Source organism: Fistularia commersonii, chromosome 2 (assembly GCF_037954325.1).
Source record: "Fistularia commersonii isolate RoL2024-O1a breed Wild chromosome 2, RoL_Fcom_v1.0, whole genome shotgun sequence".
Classification (NCBI taxonomy): Eukaryota; Metazoa; Chordata; class Actinopteri; order Syngnathiformes; family Fistulariidae; genus Fistularia; species Fistularia commersonii.
The window spans coordinates 14,215,634-14,238,519 of record NC_141285.1 but is presented as its reverse complement, the minus strand read 5'-3'; the positions used below and the strand labels follow the sequence as shown (position 1 = coordinate 14,238,519).

General features: G+C 41.8%; 2 protein-coding genes across 2 annotated transcripts; one reads left to right on the top strand and one right to left on the bottom strand.

The window, feature by feature from the left end:
- spef1 (sperm flagellar and cilia associated 1) lies at window positions 1–8,338 on the top strand. The gene is made up of 7 exons (XM_086161787.1): window positions 1–120; window positions 268–379; window positions 1,001–1,148; window positions 1,336–1,381; window positions 5,791–5,860; window positions 5,935–6,040; window positions 6,537–8,338. Exons 1-7 carry the CDS (start codon window positions 12–14, stop codon window positions 6,669–6,671), a joined length of 726 nt encoding a protein of 241 aa, XP_086017913.1. The 5' UTR covers window positions 1–11; the 3' UTR covers window positions 6,672–8,338.
- A 4,914-nt stretch (window positions 8,339–13,252) lies between these two features.
- On the bottom strand, window positions 13,253–22,125 carry erlin1 (ER lipid raft associated 1). Its single transcript, XM_086168944.1, has 12 exons — window positions 22,050–22,125; window positions 21,153–21,281; window positions 20,357–20,438; window positions 19,661–19,707; window positions 19,501–19,562; window positions 19,285–19,410; window positions 19,117–19,190; window positions 16,526–16,584; window positions 16,299–16,390; window positions 16,080–16,169; window positions 15,909–15,988; window positions 13,253–15,816 (listed from the first exon to the last, which is right to left on the bottom strand). The coding sequence occupies exons 2-12, from the start codon at window positions 21,263–21,265 to the stop codon at window positions 15,625–15,627; spliced, it is 1,017 nt and encodes a 338-aa protein (XP_086025070.1). The 5' UTR covers window positions 21,266–21,281; window positions 22,050–22,125; the 3' UTR covers window positions 13,253–15,624.
- Between the last annotated feature and the right edge of the window lie 761 nt (window positions 22,126–22,886).

Genomic DNA, 22,886 nt, shown 5'->3' with positions numbered 1-22,886 from the left:
GGTCAGAAGTAATGGAAAGAGGACTGAATGAAGAGGAACTTCAGGATTTGTACGCGTGGATTGATAAAATACCTCTTTCCCGGCCCAAAAGAAACATCACCAGAGACTTCAGCGACGGAGGTAGGTGACTTGTGTTGTGGTTTGGTTAGCAGTCTGCGGTGCGGATGTGGAGTGGGGACTTCATCCCTTTGCTACTCTTTTATACATTCATATTCATGTATGTTGCTATGTTTACTTGTGACAAAACTGTTTGTTTGTGGTCTGCAGTGATGGCCGCGGAGATTGTGAAACATTTCTTTCCCAATTTGGTGGACTTACACAACTATACACCAGCGAACTCCACGGGACAGAAGCTTAGTAATTGGCATCTCCTCAACAGGCAAGATCCATGTCAAATTTTACCCTCACCCATGATAAATTGTATTCATACATTGAAAAATTCGCAATCTGTAACTGAGTCTTTTTTGGGTTTACAAAAGCATGTCAAAATTATAAAATTTGGCTTGGTGGTCACTGAATCAACAATGAAAACGCGGGGTAGTTCACTAAATCCATATTCAAATCATGTCTTTATCTATATGTGTCACTAAATCTATAATGAAACAAATGCACAACCAACACATATCCACTAGTAATAACTGTCATCACACAACTGGACAAATTTAACTTGGCATAGTTTAATAACATGTACGCATACATACACATCTTTATCACTCCCAGCTGACACACTTATTGAGATTTTGCTACAGTCACTTGAGCAAAGAGGATGAGCTTTGGTCAAAATATAGGCCGTGAGAACCAGCCCCAAACACTCCCATGGCCCCTTACAACATATGGCACTCAGCCACGAGTCTTAACTGCTACCATCGCGGCTTCCTTGTTATTATCAATACAATGAATCATCGGCTTTAGCCCCTTTCATAAGTTCTTATCTCAATGCATCTCTTTCTGTTAGGAACAACTATATGTGTGTATGAATGTATTGTCATCCTGCGGACAGGAAAGTGTTTTCCAAGCTAAACTTTAACGTGCCAGAGGACTCTGTGAAGAGGATTGTACTGACAACAGCGGGAGTAATCCAGCCCATACTAAGTGTCCTCAAGGAGAAGATAGACAAGAAACTACAGAACAGCACAGAAAATATTCCAGTATGTATATTTATCATCCATGTGTTTTTCAGACTCATGCTACACATAAGTTTAGAATTAGGTCATTTTTAAGTGACTAATATCAGCACTGCAAAGATAAGACAGCCTTTCTTTTAATATGCAAGCTGCAGTATACATGGTGCTTGCATTATTACCATTTTCCTTTTTAAAATATGTCCTTTTTTAGGATTTGGGATACTATGATGCCAGACACCAGGAGACACTTCATACAGGTGGATGTATTTTTTTGTTAGTTCACCAACAAAAGTACAGTATTATCATCATCTTACAAACCTGACAATCTACAGACATGTCTTGCATTATATATGGCCATCATTGAAAATTTAGAAAATGTGCCGCATTCTGAACTGCATAATCATCTGGTGTCCATACAGTCAAGAGTGCTGAATTATTATCCATCCATCCACCCATCTTCCCCCGCTTATCCAGAGTCGGGTCGCGGGGGCAGCAGCCAGAGCAGTGAGGCTCAGACCTCCTTCTCCCCCGCTAAATGGCCCAGCTCCTCTGGGGGGACCCCAAGGCATTCCCAGGCCAGCCTGGAGATATAATCTCTCCAACATGTTCTGGGTCTTCCCTGTGGTCTTATTCCAGATGGACATGCCCGGAATACCCTCCCTGGGAGGCGGCCTGACCAAATGCCCAAGCCACCTCATCTGATTCCTCTCTATGTGGAGGAGCAGCTTCTCTACTCCAAGTTCCTCACGGATTACCAAACTTCTCACCCTGTCCCTAAAGGAGAGTCCAGCCACCCTCAGGAGAAGTCACTACGGCTGCTTGTATCCGCAATCTTGTTCTTTGGGTCTCTATCCACAGCCTGTGACCATAGGTGAGAGTGTGAACGTAGACTAATCGGTAAAATGAGAGCTTCGCCTTTTGGCTCAGCTCCCTCTTCACCACGACAGACTGGTACAGAGTCTGCATCACTGCAGATGTCCCACCGAGCCGCCTGTCGATCTCCTCTATCCTTCCCTCACTTGTGAACAAGACCCTGAGATACTTGAACTCTTCCACTTGGGGCAGGACCTCTTCCCTGACCTGGAGTGGGTATTCCACCCGTTTCCGGTTAAGCACCATGATCTTGGATTTGGAGGTGCTGATCCTCATCCCAGCCGCTTCACACTCAACTGTGAACCACTCTAGTGAGAGCTGGAGATCATGGCCTGATGAAGCCAACATAACCATATAATGTGTAAAAAGCAGACTCTTGATCCTGCGGCCACCAAATGGGATCCCCTCAATGCCCTGGCTGCGCCTAGAAATTCTGTCCATAAAAGTTATGAACAGAATCGGTGACAAAGGGCAGTCCTGGCGGAGTCCAACTCTCACCAGAAACGGGTCCAACTTACAATCTTACAGGGACCCACCAGCCCATATCATGGCATTCGGGACCCCAAACTCCTGGAGCAACCCCCAGGATGGGGTATTCCACCCCCCTTCTCTAGATCCACAAAACACTGGTTGGGCGAACTCCCCGGCCGCCCCGAGGACCCTGCTGAGGGTACAAAGCTGGTCCACTGTTCCACGACCAGGACGAAAACCACACTGCTCTTCTTAGATCCGAGGTTCAATGACCTGGCAGACCCTCTTCTCCAGCACTGCTGAATAGACCTTACCAGGGAGGCTGAGGAGTGTGATCCCCCTATAGTAAGAGCACACCCGCTGATCCCCCTTTTTAAAATGGGGGATCACCACCCTGGTGTGCCAGTCCAGCGCCACTGTCCCTGACATCCACACAATGTGGCAGAGGCGTGTCAGCAATGACAGCCCTACAGCATCCAGAGCCTTGAGGAGCTTTTTGACTGTTTCAGCAACTTCAGCCCCAGAAATAGAAGTGTCTGCTCCAGAGTCCCCCACCTCTGCTTCATCTTTGGAAGGCGTTTCAATGGGGTTGAGGAGGTCTTGGAAGTATTCCTGCCACAATCTACAACGTTAAGGTCTGAAGCGCCCCGTTCCCACTGTACACAGGGTTGACTGAGCATTGCTTCCCCCTCCTGAGCCGCCAGATGGTGGACCAGAATCTCCTCGATGCCCACTGGAAGCCGTTCTATATGGTCTCCCTGAGCTCTTCCCATGCCTGAGCTTTTTCCCCGGTAACCACCAAAGCCACATACCGCTTAGCCTACCGGTACCTGTCAGCTGCCTTCGGAGTCCCACAGGCCAGAAAGGCCTGATAGGACTCCTTTTTCAGTTTGACGGATTCCCTCACCACTGGGGTCCACCAGCGGGTTCGAGGGTTGCTGCCCCGACAGGCGCTGACCGTCTTATGGCTGCAACTCTGGTCTGCTTCCTTGACAATGGAAGCACGGCACATGGCCCATTCTGACTTAATTTCCCCCGCCTCCCCGGCACGTGGTTGTAGCTCTGCCACAGGTGGGAGTGGAACCTCCTTCTGACAGTGGACTCCGCCAGATGTCCCCAGCAGACCCTCACGTTACATTTGGGTTTGCCAGGTCTGACCGGCATCCTTCCCAACCATCAGAGCAAGCTCATCACCTGGTGGTGATCAGTTGGCAGCTCCTCCCCTCTCTTCCCCTGAGTGTCAAGGACATGCGCCACAAGTCCAACAACACAACCGCAAGGTCGATCAATGAACTGTGGCCTACGGTGTGTTGGTGCCAAGTGCACTTATGGACTCCTTTATGCCTGAACATGGTGGTTATTATGGACAATCTGTAATGAGCACAGAAGTCCAATAACAAACAACCCTTGGTTTCAGATTGGGGGGTGGTGTTCCTCTCAATCATGCCCTTCCAAATCAAACCATCTTTACCCAAGTGAGCATTGAAGTCTCTTAGTGGGAAGAGGGAGTCCCCAGTAGGAGCACTCTCTAGCAGCCCCTCTTGGGGGAGAGGGCTAAAGGGTGTGCCAAGAAGGCGCCCCACTCAGCCTCACACACCAGCTCAGGCTCCTTCCCCACTAGAGAGGTAACATTCCGTGTCCCAAGTGCCAGCTTCTGCAGCCAAGGATTGGACCGCCAACATTCCCTGCTCCGGCCACCGCCCGATATGCACTGCACCCAACCCCCTTGGCCCTTCCTGTGGGTGGTGAGTCCAGGGGAAGAAGGACCTATCTCAGTCTTTCGGGTTGTGCTCGGCCAAGCCCCATGGGTGAAGGCCCTGTCACTAGCCGCTCGCCATCGAGCCCCACCCCCGGGCCTGGCTCCAGGGGTGCCCCAATGACCCACATCCAGGCAAGGGGAGGCTACATCCAATGGTTTTCTTCTTCATGGGGGTCTTCTGGGTTGCGCTTTTTTGGTCTCTCACTTGAGACCTGTTTGCCTTGGGTAACCCTTCCAGGGGCATAAAGCCCCCGACAAAGTAGGTCCCAGGATCAATGAGATGCGCAAACCCCTCCACCATGGTATGGTAGCAACTCACGGAGGGGGCTGAGTTATTAGATCACCAAAACTCAAAGACGCACATACACACACAAAAAACAGGATGGCAATATGATGATCTCAACCCTTTTGAAAGATAGTCATGAATTATGTGTAAAATGACACAGTCATTTAGCAGCAATGATCCAAAATCTGCCTTTTTTAGCACAGGGATGGAATTTTGTGTCTAATTTTAGGCATTGCTTTTAGTTCTGTTTTTACTGGTCATCTTCCAACTACTTATCAGCATATAAAGGAGTTATAAAGGTATCTAGTATCTTGCTCAGATGCATGTTGGGTATAACTCCCGTAATGAAATAATGTTCGACTGTAATGCAGTAATATAACACATTATTGCCCCTAATTATAACTACTAGTGAATATGTGACAAATGTATCCTGGGCAGATTTAAAGAAAAAAAAAAATTCATAAGCTCTCTTATAATTTTAAATATTATTATTATTTTTTTGTGTTTTTTTTTGTGTCTGTCATCAGTGTGCCATTTTTGTGCCATCATTTTACAAACAGGCATCAAAGTGTAGGAAAGTAATTTCAATAACTGTAATTTAACAGGTATATCTTGATTTTCAAAGAGATTCAAAGTGTTTGTTGTCATGTTTACAATCTGCAAGCATGTTTCCCTGTAGCATGCTGTTATCTCATTAGGTTTTTTGTTTTTGTTGCATCCCACACTACTAGAGATTTGAGTCTGCCACCAAGATCATCTCTGAATCCTGGGCATGTCTTGATTTCACTTTACATAGTTGTTCTCAGTTAACAAGTCCCAGTTAATGCTAATCCTTGCGAGATAAAGCATTGCCCACACAAAGACATTCAGTGGCATTAGACAGGACCAACGAACCCTTTAGGGGTTAAACTGGTGTCAATTCTCTCTTCCGTTTCCCACACCTCATCTGCCCCTGAAAATATCCTGTAAAGTTGACCTCAGGCCAGTGCCCCCTCTGTCTTTCTCCTTCCACTCCCACTTTTCCCTCAATCAGTCACAGTGAATAGGTCCTTCTATCAGCTTTTCATATCACCAGATGGCCTTTATCACTAGCCTGTGTATAGAACTGGAGGACTTCAAGGCTTTTCCTCATCATGCCTCGCCCTGTCCTTACCCTAGTCGTCTCCATAAGATTTAGTGCTTGAATCCCCGAGAGGTTCCAACATCAGCAGGCTTTTCGCTCACCCAGTGAAGCTCACATTGTAAGAATATGTTTTTATTTCTTTGGTTGTCTTCAGATTATCAATTCTTAAGGCACATGTCAGGGGAAGAGATAAAAAAGGATGGGAAGACTAGGCTGAGAAATGGGTAAGGCCAAAATTTAAGATTCACAAAAATCAGATCAACAAGCACTAGATAACGCTGTTGTGTTAACTTTACAGCCAAGTGCAGCAATCATCTCAGCTTTACTCAGACCTGGACCCCAGTTTACGACAAATCCTGCTGGAGAAAGACCACACTGTGATGTCTTTGAAGGAGACAGTGGAGGTATATACACACACACACACACAGACACACACACACACCTTAACCTCCCTCTTAGTTAGGTCTCAGAAAAATTTCCGACTGGAAACATCTGCAAACAGACTTTATGTTACGCTCTTTAGAAGGCAAGAGCCAAATTTTACAGACACCAACCATAATTTTGCAGATGGCGTGATTCTGTGTGTTTGCGTGTATCTGTGAGTGAGAGAAAGAGGGAGAGAATACTATTTTTGTGTGTGCGCGCGCGTGCGGGCATGATTTACTGTATGTGTCACAAGCTGTGTCAGCAGCGGTTGATGATTCAAGCGGATATAATGTGTCTGTGTCTTAACATCTGCATGTTAAGAAAGAAGCAAAATAAGGACATAAAAGTGCAAAGGTTCCTTCCTTTTCTCATCAAGGATTAACCAATGTTTCAGAAAGTCCCCCCCTGTTGCTTTACCATATCCTCTTGCACCTGCGTGTGCGCATGTGTATGCGTGTGTTTTTGTGTTTGCAGATCTTACAGATGAAGGTGAGCAAGTTAGAGCATCTGGTTCAATTGAAGGACATGCGTATTGAAGACCTAACACGACATCTGGAGACCTACAAACAAAAGGAGACCTTCACTGACACATACAATAGCAGTGTGTAACACATTGATCTAACGGAGAAAAAAAAATGTAACATCGTCTGCAATGCACTCTGACAATGGCAAACATTCAAGTGTGGTCAGTTGAAATTCATAGATAACTTAATATGTTATGGCTACTTTTAAGTGATGTTATTGTGGCATATTAGGATGATTGTGGATCAGAGTCTACAAATTTAATATTAGTGGCAACAATGATGTATCAGTGGTACAGTGGTTTCATTTTCATTGTATAGTATTTACATTCCCTATTCACATTTTCAAGAAGCTCAAAATCAAACTCAAAGGTACGTGTGTCTCTTCCCTGTTGACTGACACACTCATCTAGAATGATTTATTATCTTTGTAACATATATCTGAATGTTTTAAAACAATATAAATAAGAAGATATGAGTAAAAGAGTTTATGCAGTAGTAACCGAGATGAGTCATTGCCAAGTTTGAATCAGAGGATATAGATGCCAACACAGGATGCAAGGAGGCATAGAACTGTTTGTCATCCACCCAGATTTGGGTGGTTACTTTTTTTCACAAGTGAGCATCAAAGATTTGATTATGATGTCGTCAACACCCGAAAACCACCACCAGAACATTAGCAGTGGAGTAACATGTTGTTTTGGGCTGGTTTCAAAGCTTTGTTCCAGAATGATCACTTATGAACTTTCACAAAGAGGATTGTCAGCAAGGAATTGAAAAAAATGAATGTGTTGTATCATGAAAGCTTGTTCAGCGATTTGGGTTCTCAATCCGACAAATATGATCTAATGTTCCTGGAGATTTACAGGCAAATTGACGCAACAGAATAAATGCTGCTTCCTTTCCTTTCAACTTCTCCCTTCAGGGGTCACCACAGTGAATCAACCTTCTCCATCTAACCCTATTCTCTGTATCCTCCTCTCTCACAACAACTACTTTCATATCCTCTCTCACTACATTCATAAATCTTCTCTTTGGTCTTCCTCTAGATCTCCTGCCTGGCAGCTCCAATCCCAGTATCTCTCTACCATCTCAGTCTGGGTTCTCTGACGTTCTCTCCAAAACATCTAACTTGAGCCATTCCGCTGATTGACTCATTCCTGATCCTATCCATCCTCGTCACTCCCGAGAGAACCTCAACATCTTCATCTCTGCGACCTCCAGCTCTGCCTCCTGTCTTTTTGTCATTGTAACTATTTCAAGACCATACAGCATTGCTTGTCTCACCACTGTCTTGTACACCTTTCCTTTCATTTTGGCCGATAGTCTTCTATCTCTTTTTCACACTCTCTGCTGCTCTGGACTCTCAACCCTAAGTACTTGGAATCTTGACCTCCACTCTCTGTAACCTCACCGTTCCACCTGGGTTCCTCTCATTCACACACATATACTCTGTCTTGCTGCGACTAACCTTCATTCCTCTCTTTTCCAGAGCATATCTCCCCTTCTCTAGATTTTCCTCAACTTGTTCCCTGCTCTCACCACAGATCACAATGTCATCTGCAAACATCATGGTTCATGGAGATTCCCATCTAACCTCATCTGTCAACCTGTCCATCATCATTGCGAACAAGAAGGGCCTTAGAGCTGATCCCTGATGGAGTCCTACCTTGAACTTCTCTGTTACACCTACAGCACACTTCTCCACTCTCACACAGTTAGCATACATGTCTTATGCCAGTCTATGCCAGACTGTTTTCATCCAGTCATCTGGAAGTTCTCCCTGACCACCCAGAGCCTTTCTCAACTCCTCCCTGAAAAGCATACAACACTCCTCCCTTTTCAGCTTCCACCACTTTGCCCTCTGCTCTGCCTTTGGCCTCTTGATCACCAGAGCCACCCTACAAACCACCATCCTATGCTTTCTGGCTGCACTCTCACCTACCACTACTTTATAGTGACTGATCTCCTTCAGATTACCTCATCTATAAGAGATGTAGTCTACCTCCATGTTCCTACCTCCGCTCTTATATGTTGTCCTATGTCGTTTTCTGGAAAAAAGTATTCGCTACAGCCATTTCCATCCTTTTTGCGAAGTCTACCAACATCTGTCCCTCTGCGTTCCTATCTGTATACCAAATCTGCCCAACACTTCTTCATCACCTCTATTGCCTGCGTCAACATGGCTATTGATGTCTGCACCAATTCCCACTCTTATCTCTGGGGATATTCTGCATCAATTCATCTAACTCATTCCAGAACTTTTCCTCTCACTCACATGCCACTGTGGGGTATAGCCACTTACAACATTGAGCATCACACCTTTATTTCCAATTTCAGACTCATGAGTCTATCTGAAATTCTTTTCACCTCCAGAACATTCCTAACAAACTCCTCCTTCAAGATAATTCCATTTCTCTTCCTGTCAGTACCATGATAGTACAACTTAAAGCCTGCTCCTAAGCTTCTAGCCTTACTATCTTTCCACCTGGTCTGGACACACAGTATATCTACCTTCCTTCTCTGCATCATGTCAACCAACTCTCTACCTTTTCCTGTAATTGTCCTAATATTCAAAGTCCCCATTTTCAGTCCCAGACTTTTGCCTTTCTTCTTCTCTCTCTGCTTCCGAACACACCTTCCTCCTCTCCTCTGAGCCACAGTAGCCCAATTTTGCTGGTTATCTGCACCAATGGCGGTCGTTGTTAACCCGGTCCTTGATTGACCCATTATGAGATTGTTAGGCCTTGTGCCCCCCAGAGGCAACATTAATACAATACATGCCACAGGTCCTAAAATAAAGGTTGGCTATCAAAATGACCTCTGAATCAAGCAGAACTAGGTGGCATGAGTTGGATTAATCCAGGCTGAATATTGACCTATTATTGTCGTCATGGGTGGAGTAGAAGCTCAGTCTTAGTTAGACTGAACAAAAAGATAAGGTTGTTTTATCTGTCGGGAGGCCTCTGGAGGCCACTAAAATACATGCTGAGACTGTGAAGTCATCTTAGAACGAGAAAAGGCCAGGCATCTTCAATATAGTGACTCTGGGAGTTCAGGGAGGTGAAAATTGGCTGAATCTAGATGATGTTCATAGTGAAGGGAGCCCTATACAGACCCTTGAGGCCTCCCTATTGATAAGCCATGTGGCCTGAAAAATTTCCCCTCCCGAGTTTCAAAGAATATCTTGTGAGTAAGAATACAAGTCAGTGAAGGTCAGATCCTTAGATATCAAGTTCAGTGACTGGAGGAGAGAGAGTCTGGTGGTTAGTTATTGTAGACAGAAGAGCAGCTCTAGCCAGACGCAATGATTACATTACCAACAGGAGTGCAGGCTTGGTGCAGTTATGCCACTGCAAACCAGACTGTTTATGATTGTGCAGATTCTTTTTTATCTCAAATAAAATAGAACTGGACTGAAAGAGTAACAAAGCCATGTTATTTTTTTGTCCTTTTTTTTCTATGTTGGAGCTTAGGCAGGCTCCAGTGAGGGCATACATTTTCTCCAAAATCTGGCATTTCACACCAAAATGAGCTGGAAGAATAAATAGTGCTTGTGGCAAGCGGAAAAATAATTGTTTGGATAAACTGCCCCTTCATGTTTGCCTTGTATGATTTTCACATGCACACACACACACACACACACACAGACAGACACACAGACATGCTGTACATGCATGAGTGCATTATAAATGTATATCTTCATACAGAAACACACATATATGAACCCCTAACTGCACTCCTTAGCTGCCGTCTGCTCACGGTTCATCCATGATGGGTTAAATTCAGTCGTCAAATTTCGCTGTTGTTGTGCTCTATGTATAACAGAGTGTGATGATAAAGGTATTTTATATATACATTATATAATTTATTGTAAATAATTTATCAGATTGTTTTGTGAATAAAATTTGATTTGTTAACAGCGCTGTTTGAACAGTTACGACTATACATTTTATTTTATTCTCCTGTACTTCTGTGCACAAGTAAGTGCTTGCAAGTGCTTACTAATCTTCAGTTTCCCTTTTCGTCATTTTGAACATGAACAGAGTGGAGAAATTACAAAAGCACAGATTGGAAGCTCTGAAATAAACCAAATGCCGTAAGCATAATGACATGCAGTGTGAAGTTTACACACTGCGACTGTCACTTCCTTCCATGTCCAAAATTACATAATTTAATAGGCAAAGGTTGCTCCTTTTTCAGTAGAACTATTAGTCACAAAGATAGAATCAAATTATCATACAGTATATTTTTATGGACTCTACCATTTTAGATGTACTGTAGACAAATGATGCAAATATAGCTGCCTGTGTTTTGTCTACTTAAACATTGGGCTGTGTCTGTGACAAAAAAAGTCACTTGCTCCATCTTTCCAAATCATATCATATGCTAGTGTAGAAAATCCGCAGCTGCTGCTTGTCACTGTGACTAAGAGGGCTTGTATTAATTTACTCCATACTATCTAATCAATCACTTTTGTTGCTACAATTGACAAAATATAATGAACATGCAGGTGTAACGTACATTAAATGCATGTATGAACAGTTACAAACCAAATCAAGGGACTAGACTCCCCAGACTGGTCACTTGGATGTATTATGCAAATACAATCTGGACCCAACAATGACATATTTTCATGACTCATTTTATCTTTGATATGGATGGACCAACTTGTATCTAGCTCTCAAGCTTTTACTAAATCTCTCCATCCAAAGACAAGAATTGCCATACTGATACAAAAAAGGATGAAATTCCTTTTGTGGTGAGTAACTCAAAACCCTGAGAATGAGTGCCCTCAAATAAACATACTGCACATGTAAATTTACCAAATAAAACATTCAGTAGCCATTTTGGAACTTTACACTCTTGTTATATTGTCTCTTTTGCATCTCCCCTGCTTAACTTATTGTCCATATTCCGTAACGAGTATATTATTTTCTCAACCGCCGTTTCCAAGAATGAAATGTGATCCTCAACTTGGAAGAGCAATCTTTTAAAATAATCCAAGTATTCCATTGTCTATCACGGATAGAACACATCATGAGGTTTAGGGTTGTGGTGACACTGAGTAACTGAGGATAGGTGGTTTGTAAAGCTTTGTCTTCATGAAGGGCAGAAGAACAGCAAGGAAGGTGAGGCCCTGAGTGCATGTTGAGCCAACACACAAAATCGGAATGTCTGAGGACTCACCAACACTGCAGTTATTGATAGGGGCGTCAATTGCTGATGATTCATGATCCTTCGCAGGCTGGATTTAAAACACAGCTATCGGGGATAAGCAGTCACACCCTTCTGTCTTGCATGAGGACTGATGGAGGATAGAAGGACGATGCAGGATCTGGGATCACACAGGAAGGGAACCCCACGTAAGGAAAGAGTAACACAGGCTCTTCCAGGAAGCAACACGCCTGGATTTGACCTCATTTCCTGCATTAGAGGGCCTTTAGCTTGCTGACTATTCTCCAGGCACTGACAGACCACCCATTTATGAGCACAGGTCACACACGCAAACCTCATCTGTTATATAAACAAACTTAAGAATGAATTCCGTTTATTTATTTAAGTCTAGTTTTGAGATCACAAATCCAGACTTCTGGAAAATACAAAAAAAAGATGACTTGAGACTCAGACCGCCTGCCTCCGACTAGAAATTGGACCTTTTATGCTCTTGTGCTGTTTGATGGCGTCAAAAGAGAGTAGAAGTCATTGTTCAAGCTGCCAGAGATCCTTCGAATGACTAAGAGGTCATAAGAGGAAGTTATCCCTCATCTGCTTGCTCAGACTGGACACATGCAAAAACACTAACACACACTGAATGTTTCCTGCAGACCCTTTGTGAACAGCTGACTGGCCTTCCTGAGGCCAAGAACTTAGGCTGAGGACTCTCTTGGGAGAACAGTTTGGATAACATCCGAGACAAAGATGTGTCTCTCTCATGTTAAAACACACAAACAGCTAGTCTGGTAGTGTGTGTATGTTCAAGTTCACCGTCATGTTGCTTCGCACACATCCAGCCATCAAAATACTCATCACACTGATCTGATGAAAAAAAAAAAGAAATCGCATGATTTTGCTTTTAATTCTAGCTTTTTACTCCCCACGAAATTCGATCTTCGTGTATCATCAGTAGGTTTTTTTTTCCAGTTACAGATCAGCAAAAGTAATGTATTCATTTTTCTTTGTCTTCTGTGAAGAGGAACAGGAAAACTAGATCCATAGAATGAGGTTAGATCTCCTCCTGCTGGTTTCTGTTCAAACTACATGATTTTCTGAAGCATGTCCTCCAACCAAATCATTTCAAGCCAAACTCTAGTATAAAAAAAGGAAACAATCTATCTTCAAAAGTAACAAGGCTCTGTCTAAAAACTGCGGTAACCACTGTCTCATGCCAAGCACTCTTTTGTGATAAATGGGAAACTTGAAAATACACTTTTGAGTATATTGCTGTTAGCAAATGCTGCAGTGATCTTTGATGGACTGAATCCCAGTAATAGTGTGATTCAAAAGAAAAGAAGTGAGAAACATCCCTGAAAATAGCACCATAGACAAGTGAACAACCATTATTAGTCACAACAACCATTATTATTATTAAACAAAATGTAATAATGCCAGTGTGAAGAGAGCTCAAAATACTGTTACTTCTGTTTATATAGAAAGTACACAGAGAAGAGAGGTACCAAAATAGGTTTTAATTTTACATAAGAACATTGTCAAAACATTTTGCATATAAAACAAGGAAACAATGTTTTAAATTTCACAGATCATACAAAATTTGACAAAACCATTTTCACAAGTGATTCATGCCCTCGTGCATCGATATTTAAACCCACCACCACAGTCACAGGAGTGCAGCTCTGCTGCCATTCAGAGGTCACGTAAACATCAGACATTCTCCAAAACACGATCAGTGTAAACTGCTTGTCTTCCTCAGCTCAAATCTGTTTTGAGATAGGACTGTGTTTTAGTGCTCACACACTGAGTTAAAAAAAAAAGGGGGGGGGGGGATCACTCCAACTTTAAACGTCAAAATCCCTTTTTTTTTGGGGGGGGGGGGGGGGGGGGGGACGGACGTTGGGGGGACGTTGGGGGGGTAGGACGTTAATAATTGTAAGAATTCTGGGGGTGGAGGGAAGACTCCCAAAGCTCATCACAGAGCACCAACTTGCGTCTTGTGAGGGGGGGGTTGTGGCGCAGGAGGTAGAATAGTCTTTGGAACCGAACATTCCCAGCTCGATTCCCAACTCCTTCTAGTGTGTTGAAGTGTTGTTGAGCAAGACACTGAATCGCTAACTGCTCCCCTGGCACTGGTTGACGGCAGCTCATGGTCCATCCATGACTGGTTAATTGCAGAGAACGAACTTCCCCATGAGAGATTAATAAAGGCTACATTATATTAGCCCAGGCATTTTTCATGTTTATTATAAAAAAAGCAACGTAGAACTGTAACTTCTTTTGTAAACTAAATGAAATTATCGCTTTTGACAACAGTGAAATGACTTGAAGGCTGAAAAACTTTGCCAAAGTACTGGATTTTGGATTATTTCCATTTCGAACGATGGCATTGATGTTTATCGTGCAGGGATAAGAGATATGGTTTAAGGTGCTCTTTTTCAGTGTTTGCATCAATAAGGTTCTCTCTTTTTTTTTTAAACTCAAAATGGTTGCTTTACATACTTTGTGAATTTTCTTTCCTTCTTGGATTTTTAATTCCTTTTACAGAAATAAAAACACAGTGTACATTTCACTTTCGACTAAAAAAAGGAAAATAAAAATCCATAAGTCAACCAATGACAGTTTTTAAAGCAAAAGATATATTCTATATTGATGACGCATTATTTTGATGTTTTAATGGTTTTAGTGTGGGGTAGGGAGGGTGTCAATGCCCCTCCTCATTTAGCTATTATTCATATGTAAAACCTGTGGATCTATTCTTTTATGGGAAATACATTATCATGTGTTTTCAAATAAAAGTTGGGAGATATTTGTTGTCTTCTGAATTGATCAGAGATGATTTACATGTAAATCATTTTACATGTAAAAAACAAGTCCAGAGGGCTGAAGGAAAAGAACGTTTTTTCCAGTGGAGAGAACCCGCTAAATGTTTTCTGTTACACTGCTCATTTTAGAGAGAACATTAGCTTTTTAATTGGAGAAATTCCATCTCTTTTAGTAGCATTAAAGTAGTTTCTCCTCAAGGGTCGTTACAGCAAATCACTTCAGCAGCTGTGTGTACTGCATCACATCTACAGGTTTAGCCTCTCTTTCCCCCAAAATCAAATATTAAATATGATCAAATACCCCTATCAGGAGACAAACTACATTATCTTCCATCTGACGCCGCTGTCTAAACTACATGGAAATGGTCTAGTTTCCTTTCATAGTCTTTACCGCTGATCCACCAGTAGCCTTTGATTTGACACAACTTAAGTGCCTTGCATTGAGAGAAAGGACAAAGTGGAACAATGAGAGGGAAGACAGCACAAGTGACTTGCCCACGTTACAGGAAAACCCACCCGCTTGTAATTAGTGTCACCTGTCAGACTCCATTTCAGGTAAACCAGAAATCAGTTTCCAAGTCAAATATTGATTCCATGGTGAAAAATCCATGTTGCATAAAATTAAGATAACAAAAGCAAATACAAAAGCAAAGTAAAACACTGTACTGAATCCAAACATGTACATTTCAGGGTGAATACTAGGAGTCGCCCTGCAGGCATTAGAATTTTTTACGCATTTCATTTTAAACTCTGTCATCTTTCTTATCATGTATTTCCAAAGAGGACGGGGGGGAAATACACACAGACGCACGCGTGTGTGTGTGTGTGTGCCTGTGTGTGTGTGTGTGTGTGTGTGTGTGTGTGTGTGTGTGTGTGTGTGTGTAATTTCCCTTTTTTGTCTTATCACCATATCCATTTGAATTATTTCACCTTCATTTTTTAGATTTAAGACTCAAATTGTTCAAAAATGCAAGCTTCCCCACCTATCATCTTCGGTTTAGTGCACACGACCTCAAATGAGACAAGTTCTTGTGGCTTGTGGAATCAGTGCCCTTCAAATTTGACTTTGGCCAGGTCTGGTTCACCTTTGGGCAGATCCGTGGAACGCACTGGTTTTGAGGGGTTAAGGTTTCCATCCACAAACATGTTTGGGATATCCTGTCCAAAGTAGATCTTACTGTTTGCTGCTATGGCCTGGTACTTCATCAGCTCCAAGTACTCCGGTGTTAACTTTAACTATCACCAATCAGGGGAAAGGAAAGCACATGTTAGGATTGGATATTACTGATCTTAAGTTGGTGAGAAACTGTGTCAAAGCCTTTTTTTACCTGGTTTGCTTCAGCAAACTTGGCAGCTGAGTAAAATTCTGCATCTGCCCTGGCTTTCTCCCTTGCAAGAAAGGCAGCATCTGAAGGGAAACAAGACAAACCAGGTGAGAATGGTGAACATAAACACTATCGATGCAACTCAGAGAGAATACTTAGAGCAGTGAGACTTGCCTTCAATTTCTGAGATCTTCTTCTCTGTCTCTTTCTCCATCACTTTTTGTTGGAACTGAATTTCTGCTACCTGAGCCACCTTCTGAGCCTCTGTGGAAACATTAACATGAACTTTAGGTGAGGAAAGGGGGAGATGTTGACCATGGGGCCATGTATACAAAACTGAAATGCACAAGGTATAATGAATCTGGATAAAATACAATCCGACACACAGCATACCAATAATGGCCTTCTTCCTTTCAGTCTCAGCTTCCTTTTCCACCACCTTCTGAGTCTGAGCAGTAATTAACAGACGAGTTTTCTCTGCTTCCCTGTATGTAAATACATAAACAGAAGATCTCATATTTCGCTACCGCTGTGGTCTTACTAAAGCAGGGTGGATTGCTCACAGGCAATATACAAAAACTTCAAACTATGCTGGTTAGTCCAAATTTACAAAAACTTACATGACTTCAAAGTTCCTTCTGATGGCCTCTGGGATCTTTGGCTTGGTAACACGGACCGCCTTAATCAGGATGTTTAAGTTGAGCATACGACAGAGAAAAAACAAAAACAATCAAATGGCCAGCGGGCTAAACAACTTGTAGTTTGCGTTTTAAGATAATTTTAACTGGGACGTTAAAAATTTGACATCTATTCTCATCATCATAGGCATTACAAGCAGATTACAAATTTGAGCAACGTTGGAAAAAAAATATTTGCTTGCTAAAATCATTGGAAATAAGCATTTCACATCTCTTGGGTGATAAAAGTATGAAATATGGATCAAAATCAGGTGTTAAAGCTAAAGCTAAAGTTAAAGCTAGTGCTTAGTTGCAGTGCAGAATATGTACAAATTTGTCCATTATCGCACCATATGTGGTTTGATGGACACTCAGGTATATCACATTGGCAATCATGCTTGTGTATATCCTCCAGATGTAAACATCCTTTTCATTTTGATGTCATTGATGTGTATTTTCCCACTTGCAAAGCATGTAGAAGTCTGTATTTTTTATCATAGGTACTCAACTGTGAGTGACAGAATCTAAAATAAAAATCCAGAAAAATACATTGTATGATTTTTAAGTCATGAATTTGCATTTTATTGCATACGTATTTCTAAATAAGTATTATTTACTTACCAACCAGTAAGAATTTTGTCTCTCACAGACATATCAGTTCTTTTATAGGAAGCCCTCCTGTTATCCACTCATTACCTGTATTAACTGCACAAGTTTGGACCCCTTATCTGTATAAACGATACCTGTCCACACACTCAATCAAACAAACTTCAACCTCTCCATAATGGCCAACACCAGAGATCTTTAAGGAAATTGTAGACCTGCACAAGGCTGGGATGGGCTGCAGGACAATAGCCAAGGATACAACTGTTGGCACAATTATTAGAAAATGGAAGAAGTTCAAGATGACAGTCAATCTCCATCGGTCTGGGGATCCATGCAAGATCTCACCTCGCATCAACGATCATGAGGAAGGTGAGGGATCAGCCCAGAACTACATGGCTGGACCTGGTCAATGACCTGAAGAGACCTGGGACCACAGTCTCAAAGAAAACCATTAGTAGCACACTATGCTGTCATGGATCCTGCAGCCCAAGCAACGTCCCCCTGCTCAAGCCAGCACATGTCCAGGTCCATCTGAAGTTTACCAATGGCCATCTGGATAATTCAGAGGAGGAATGGAAGAAGGTCATGTGGTCTGATGAGACAAAATAGGGCTTTTTGGTCTAAACTTCACTCGCCGTGTTTAAAGGAAGCAAAAAGATGAGCACAACACCAAGAACACCATCCCAACCGTGAAGCATGGAGGTGGAAACATCATCCTTTGGGATGCTTTTCTGCAAAGGGGACAGGATGACAGTACCATATTGAGGGAAGGATGGATGAGGCCATATTTCCCAAGATATTGGCGAACAACCGCCTCCTCTCAATAAGAGCCTTGAAGATGGCTCGTGGCTGGGTCTTCCAGCATGATTACGACCCCAAACACACAGCCAGGGTAACTGAGGAATGGCTAAGAAGCATCTCAAGGTTCCGGTGTGGCTTAACTAGTCACCAGACCTGAACCCAATAGAAAATCTTTGGAGGGAGCTGAAAGTTCATGTTGTAGAAAATCTGTATGGAGGAGTGGGCTAAATCCCTGCTGCAGTGTGTGCAAATCTGGTCAAGAACTACAGGAAATGCCTGATCTTTGTAAATGCCAAAAAAGGTTTCAGTACCAAATATTAAGTTCTGTTTTTCTGGTGTATCAAATATTTGCAATAAAAAGCAAATTACTTAAAAATCATACATGTTTTTCTGGATTTTTGTTTTAGATCACAGTTGTCCATCTCAGTTGAAGATAACCTATGATAAAATGACAGACCTCTACATGCTTTGCAAGAGGGAAAAGCTGGAAAATCAACTATCAAATACTTATTCTCCCCACTGTGTGGGAAGAACACACACACACACTAATATAAACTAACATAAGAAAGGCACAATTAAACTACATCCTTCCTCTTCATTGCGCTAATAAACCTCTACTCCTATGTGTGTGTGCGCGCGCGCGCGCGCACACACACACACACACACACACACACACACACACACACACACACACACACACACACACACACACACACACACACACACACACACACACACACACACACACACACACACACACACACACACACACACACACAATTAGTACCAGTGATTAAATTTGTGTTTGGAGATGCAATTTTTCTGCCTTTTTGACATTTTTTTCATATCCAGGACAGTCTGGGCAGTTTTGTTAAGGTCAAAGTATCTCATCTACTATTACGTATTTCTACCGCTTCAGTTAGATGAGATGAGAACAACTTTATTAATCCCGAAGGAAATTGTTGTGCCAGAGTTTCAAATAAAAAAACATAACAGTAATAGATAATAGTAGAAAGGAGGAAGAATAAGAAATATAATGAAATATGAATTGTCTTAACTGTTAGCAGTAACCACAAAGATTGAAGATTCCCTGCGGCTGAGGGAAGAAAGTTACATGGGCAAAGTACCTGTATCGTAAGTCCGGGGGCCATAGCATTTAGATCTTTCTGCAGGGCAGTTTTCAGGTTTTCATCAATAATATCTGGAAAAGAAAAATGCCAACATGTGAATTAAAACTGTTGTTTCTTTCAGAACACAACTGATCCATGTTAATTGAAGAAAACAAAACCACTAACCAAATAACTCAATGTAGACCTCTTGTAGTGTATGGACACTACAAAACTGGTTGAGTTCATGATGGATCTTGTTGAAAATTAGTGTTTTGTCATAGTCAGCTGTGTAGTTCCTCACAATATCTACAACTACATAAAGAATATAAAAAGAAAAGGTATATTGTAATACTAAGCTGAAGGGCAGATAACATAAATTTGGAAATTTAGTATATTTTGTACCAGCTAATGGAACCAGCATGTTGACCACTTCTATTCTGTCAAAATAAATCATCACACCACCACTGTGAAGGGAAAGAAAAGGCAAAATACATATCATGTTTCAGTAATTGCTCAGTATCTCAGCAGAGAAATAAATCTATGTAAACTGGCTTTCTCTTACCTTGTTCCACAGGGAACATTCTTGATCTCATCAGTCTGGAGTGTAGTCTAAAAGACAACAATTAAAAGCATAACCTGAAAGTGACCATTGCTTCAACTCCATGTAGCATGGTTGCACACAACATATCCAGAGTTCAGGGGAAATAATTCAGATACATTACATCTGCTTGAGAGCTGAGTTACTTCCTACTTGCCCTAGGAAAGCTGTTCAAACCCATCCTTAATTAACTTAGAAAATTACAACTGCCTCACAAGCGTGAAAACTAAGGAAATACTGTTGGTGATAACGACTGCAAATTCTGTGATGACAGTCATGAAGTACATTTTGCAGTGTCCAATTAGAATATAATCGATTAGTCATTTATGTAAGAAATCCCAGCAACAGAGAGAATTACAGAGTAATTTAGTAATGCAATATTAAAGGAAATGATCTTCATAAATAAATATACATTGTTGTATAAAAAGGTACCTGTGCAAATTCAAAAGTCAATGCTCACCAGATAATAGAACCACAAATGGTGCCTAAATCCCTTTCATTGCTCCATTCAACAATTGCTGAAAGACAGGCTTTGAAAACCTTAACTGATTAATGGAGAATCCCTCCTTGTATGTTTTTTTTTTATGTAAACCAATCTGTCACTGACCATCAAACCACTATACCCCAAATCCAGATTTCAAGTTTGGCGACTGAGATTACCTGCACTGATCTGTAGGTGGTAATGAAAGGCAGCATAATATGATATCCAGGACCATTGGGACTTGTAAGCAACGCTCCACCTCTGAAAACAAACAAATTACTTAAGAGTTCTCAATGCCTAATTAACTTCTGATTAAGATGTCAAGATTGTAACCCTTAGTTTCCTTAAATGATAAATAATCATATATTACTATTTTTTAAAATATTTAATCATTTATTTAACTGTCAATTTCTTTTTGTTGCCCTGCCTCTTTTATTTCTAAACTCATTCAACTTCACTTCCCCAATAATGACCATCTATCATCTAGTGCTTGTCCTAAACAGGGTTTGCGGGGTTGCTGGAGCCCATCCCTGTTGCCATCAGGTAAGAGGCGGGTACATCTTGGACTGGTCACCAGTCAATCGCAGGGCCACATATACAGACAACAATTCACTCTCTCATTCGCACATCTTGGCAGTTTTCCCAATTATGGCCATTTTAGCTCCTTTCAGAGATTTATTTAAACCTTATTGTTATCCATTGTGGCCATCAATCAGTATTACCACAGATGTATTTTTGTTCCCAACGAAACATTGGCTATTCAATCATGCTTAAAATTGAACGGATTTGGTCATAAATGCCCTGGTCTTACAAAGGGGAGTTAACTGAATGTATCTTTTCTGACTTGGATCACATAGACTTTAGCCATTCTCAGCCACACCTATCATCGCCAGGATATAACACTTTCACTTCCATACAGAATGTAATTTATATTATTCCAACTCCATAAAGAAGTTGAGGTCAGTGTAAAAGTACCTGTAGTAAACTGCAAGGTGTCCTTCTTCGATCTTGTGAATGGAGGAGTGTAACAGGATGGCTATCACTCCCGCTATCGCTGCAAATACGGCACCAACATGCGGCATCGTCATCTTCACAAGCACTCACCTGTAGGCACAGCGAGGCACTTCAATGATTTAACAACACATAACAATGACAAAGACATTTCAAAACATAATCATCCCATGTACATTATTGGCACAATACCCGCCACCGTTTTGCAGCTTTGACTTACCAGTTCCGTTTCAACAGAAACATTTCACAAAGTACAATAAATTACCCCATGACAGCCAACTAAATTGAAGACACGCCTAAGTCACACAAATGAAAATGTAAGGCAAGCATAGTGGCATTCACCTTAATCAGTCGGCCACAAACAAACCTTTACACGGAATCGATTTGTTAACAAGTAACAGCAAACGCCGTTGCACCATGTTACATGCGCACGCTAAACAGGAGGTATCAATTTGTTGAAACCGAGGAAGCTAACTCTGACAGGAACTGGCGTTAGCTCACGATAAAAGTACTAGTCACTCGAGCATTCCACTGTCAACAAATTAAGATACATGCCTGTGTCCCAGACACATTTCCCTAACTATGGCAACCAAGAAAGAGTTTTCCGAATGGGACAGCAAATGCTTAAACACAAAACCGTGTCGCAGACTTGGTATCCTTTCTAACTGGTGTTAGCAAGCTCACGATTGCTAGCAAAGGTTTCCCAAGTGGTTTCCCGTGACGTGAACCCCGTGGCTCGGCGCTAATATCAGCTCTTGGTATAACAAGTAAGACTAACCTCCAATGACGCTATCCTGTAATATGAAAAAAAATCTTATTCGAATGTTTGGTAAGCGGCTGTTTAAAGATAAATACAATTACCAAAATCTCGAACCGTCTCCACTCCGTGTGTAATCATTCAGAGACCCATCCCCCTCGCCCGCCTCCCACAACGACGGCTAGCTTTTACTTGTCAGTGTCGCCTTCAAGAACTATCTGTAATTGTACAAACAAGCAATACGGTGAAAATGTATTAAAAAAAAACGACAGGTTATGGCAAATTAACCATAAAGGTTTCAAAAAAAAAAAGAATGCTCAGAAAAATCTAACTTCGCGTGAATATCTTAGATGCACTCGAGGAATACTATGTTACAATATGCATGGATTGGATACCTTTCTATTTATTAACAAAAAAAGCATCCTCCTGAGGTACTCCAACAAACACAAATACACTGACACTATGGTCGGATAAAAAAATGATCACGACATGTCGTTTTATGCGGGCTTTGAGTTTGTTAAGATATTCTTATACGAGAGCGCAGCGACAGATAGTGACGGGCGGAGGTTCTTGAACACAACGTTCCTGCCACAGAATGCGGGGCGTCACGAGGAAACAGTAGCCTCCAGTTGGATGGGATTACACCTAGTGTCAACGGGGTTACTGGTGTGTTGCTATTATCCCCATGCCATCAATGGAAAGTAAAAAAAATCAAGTATAATCATTTTATTTTTGTAAAATTGCGGCTCCTACATCGCAGTCCTCTAACATAATATCTCCAATTCATTCAATTTTCATTTGGGAGGTGATGTCCCATTGGGTTTACTCAGGGTGAGTTAATTAAAAAAAGATTCCAATCATATCTATAGTTGACCTGCCTTTTTCTGACCTGATGAATATCAACTCATCCCTACATGAGCATCATCTTTTTTGGATTTATC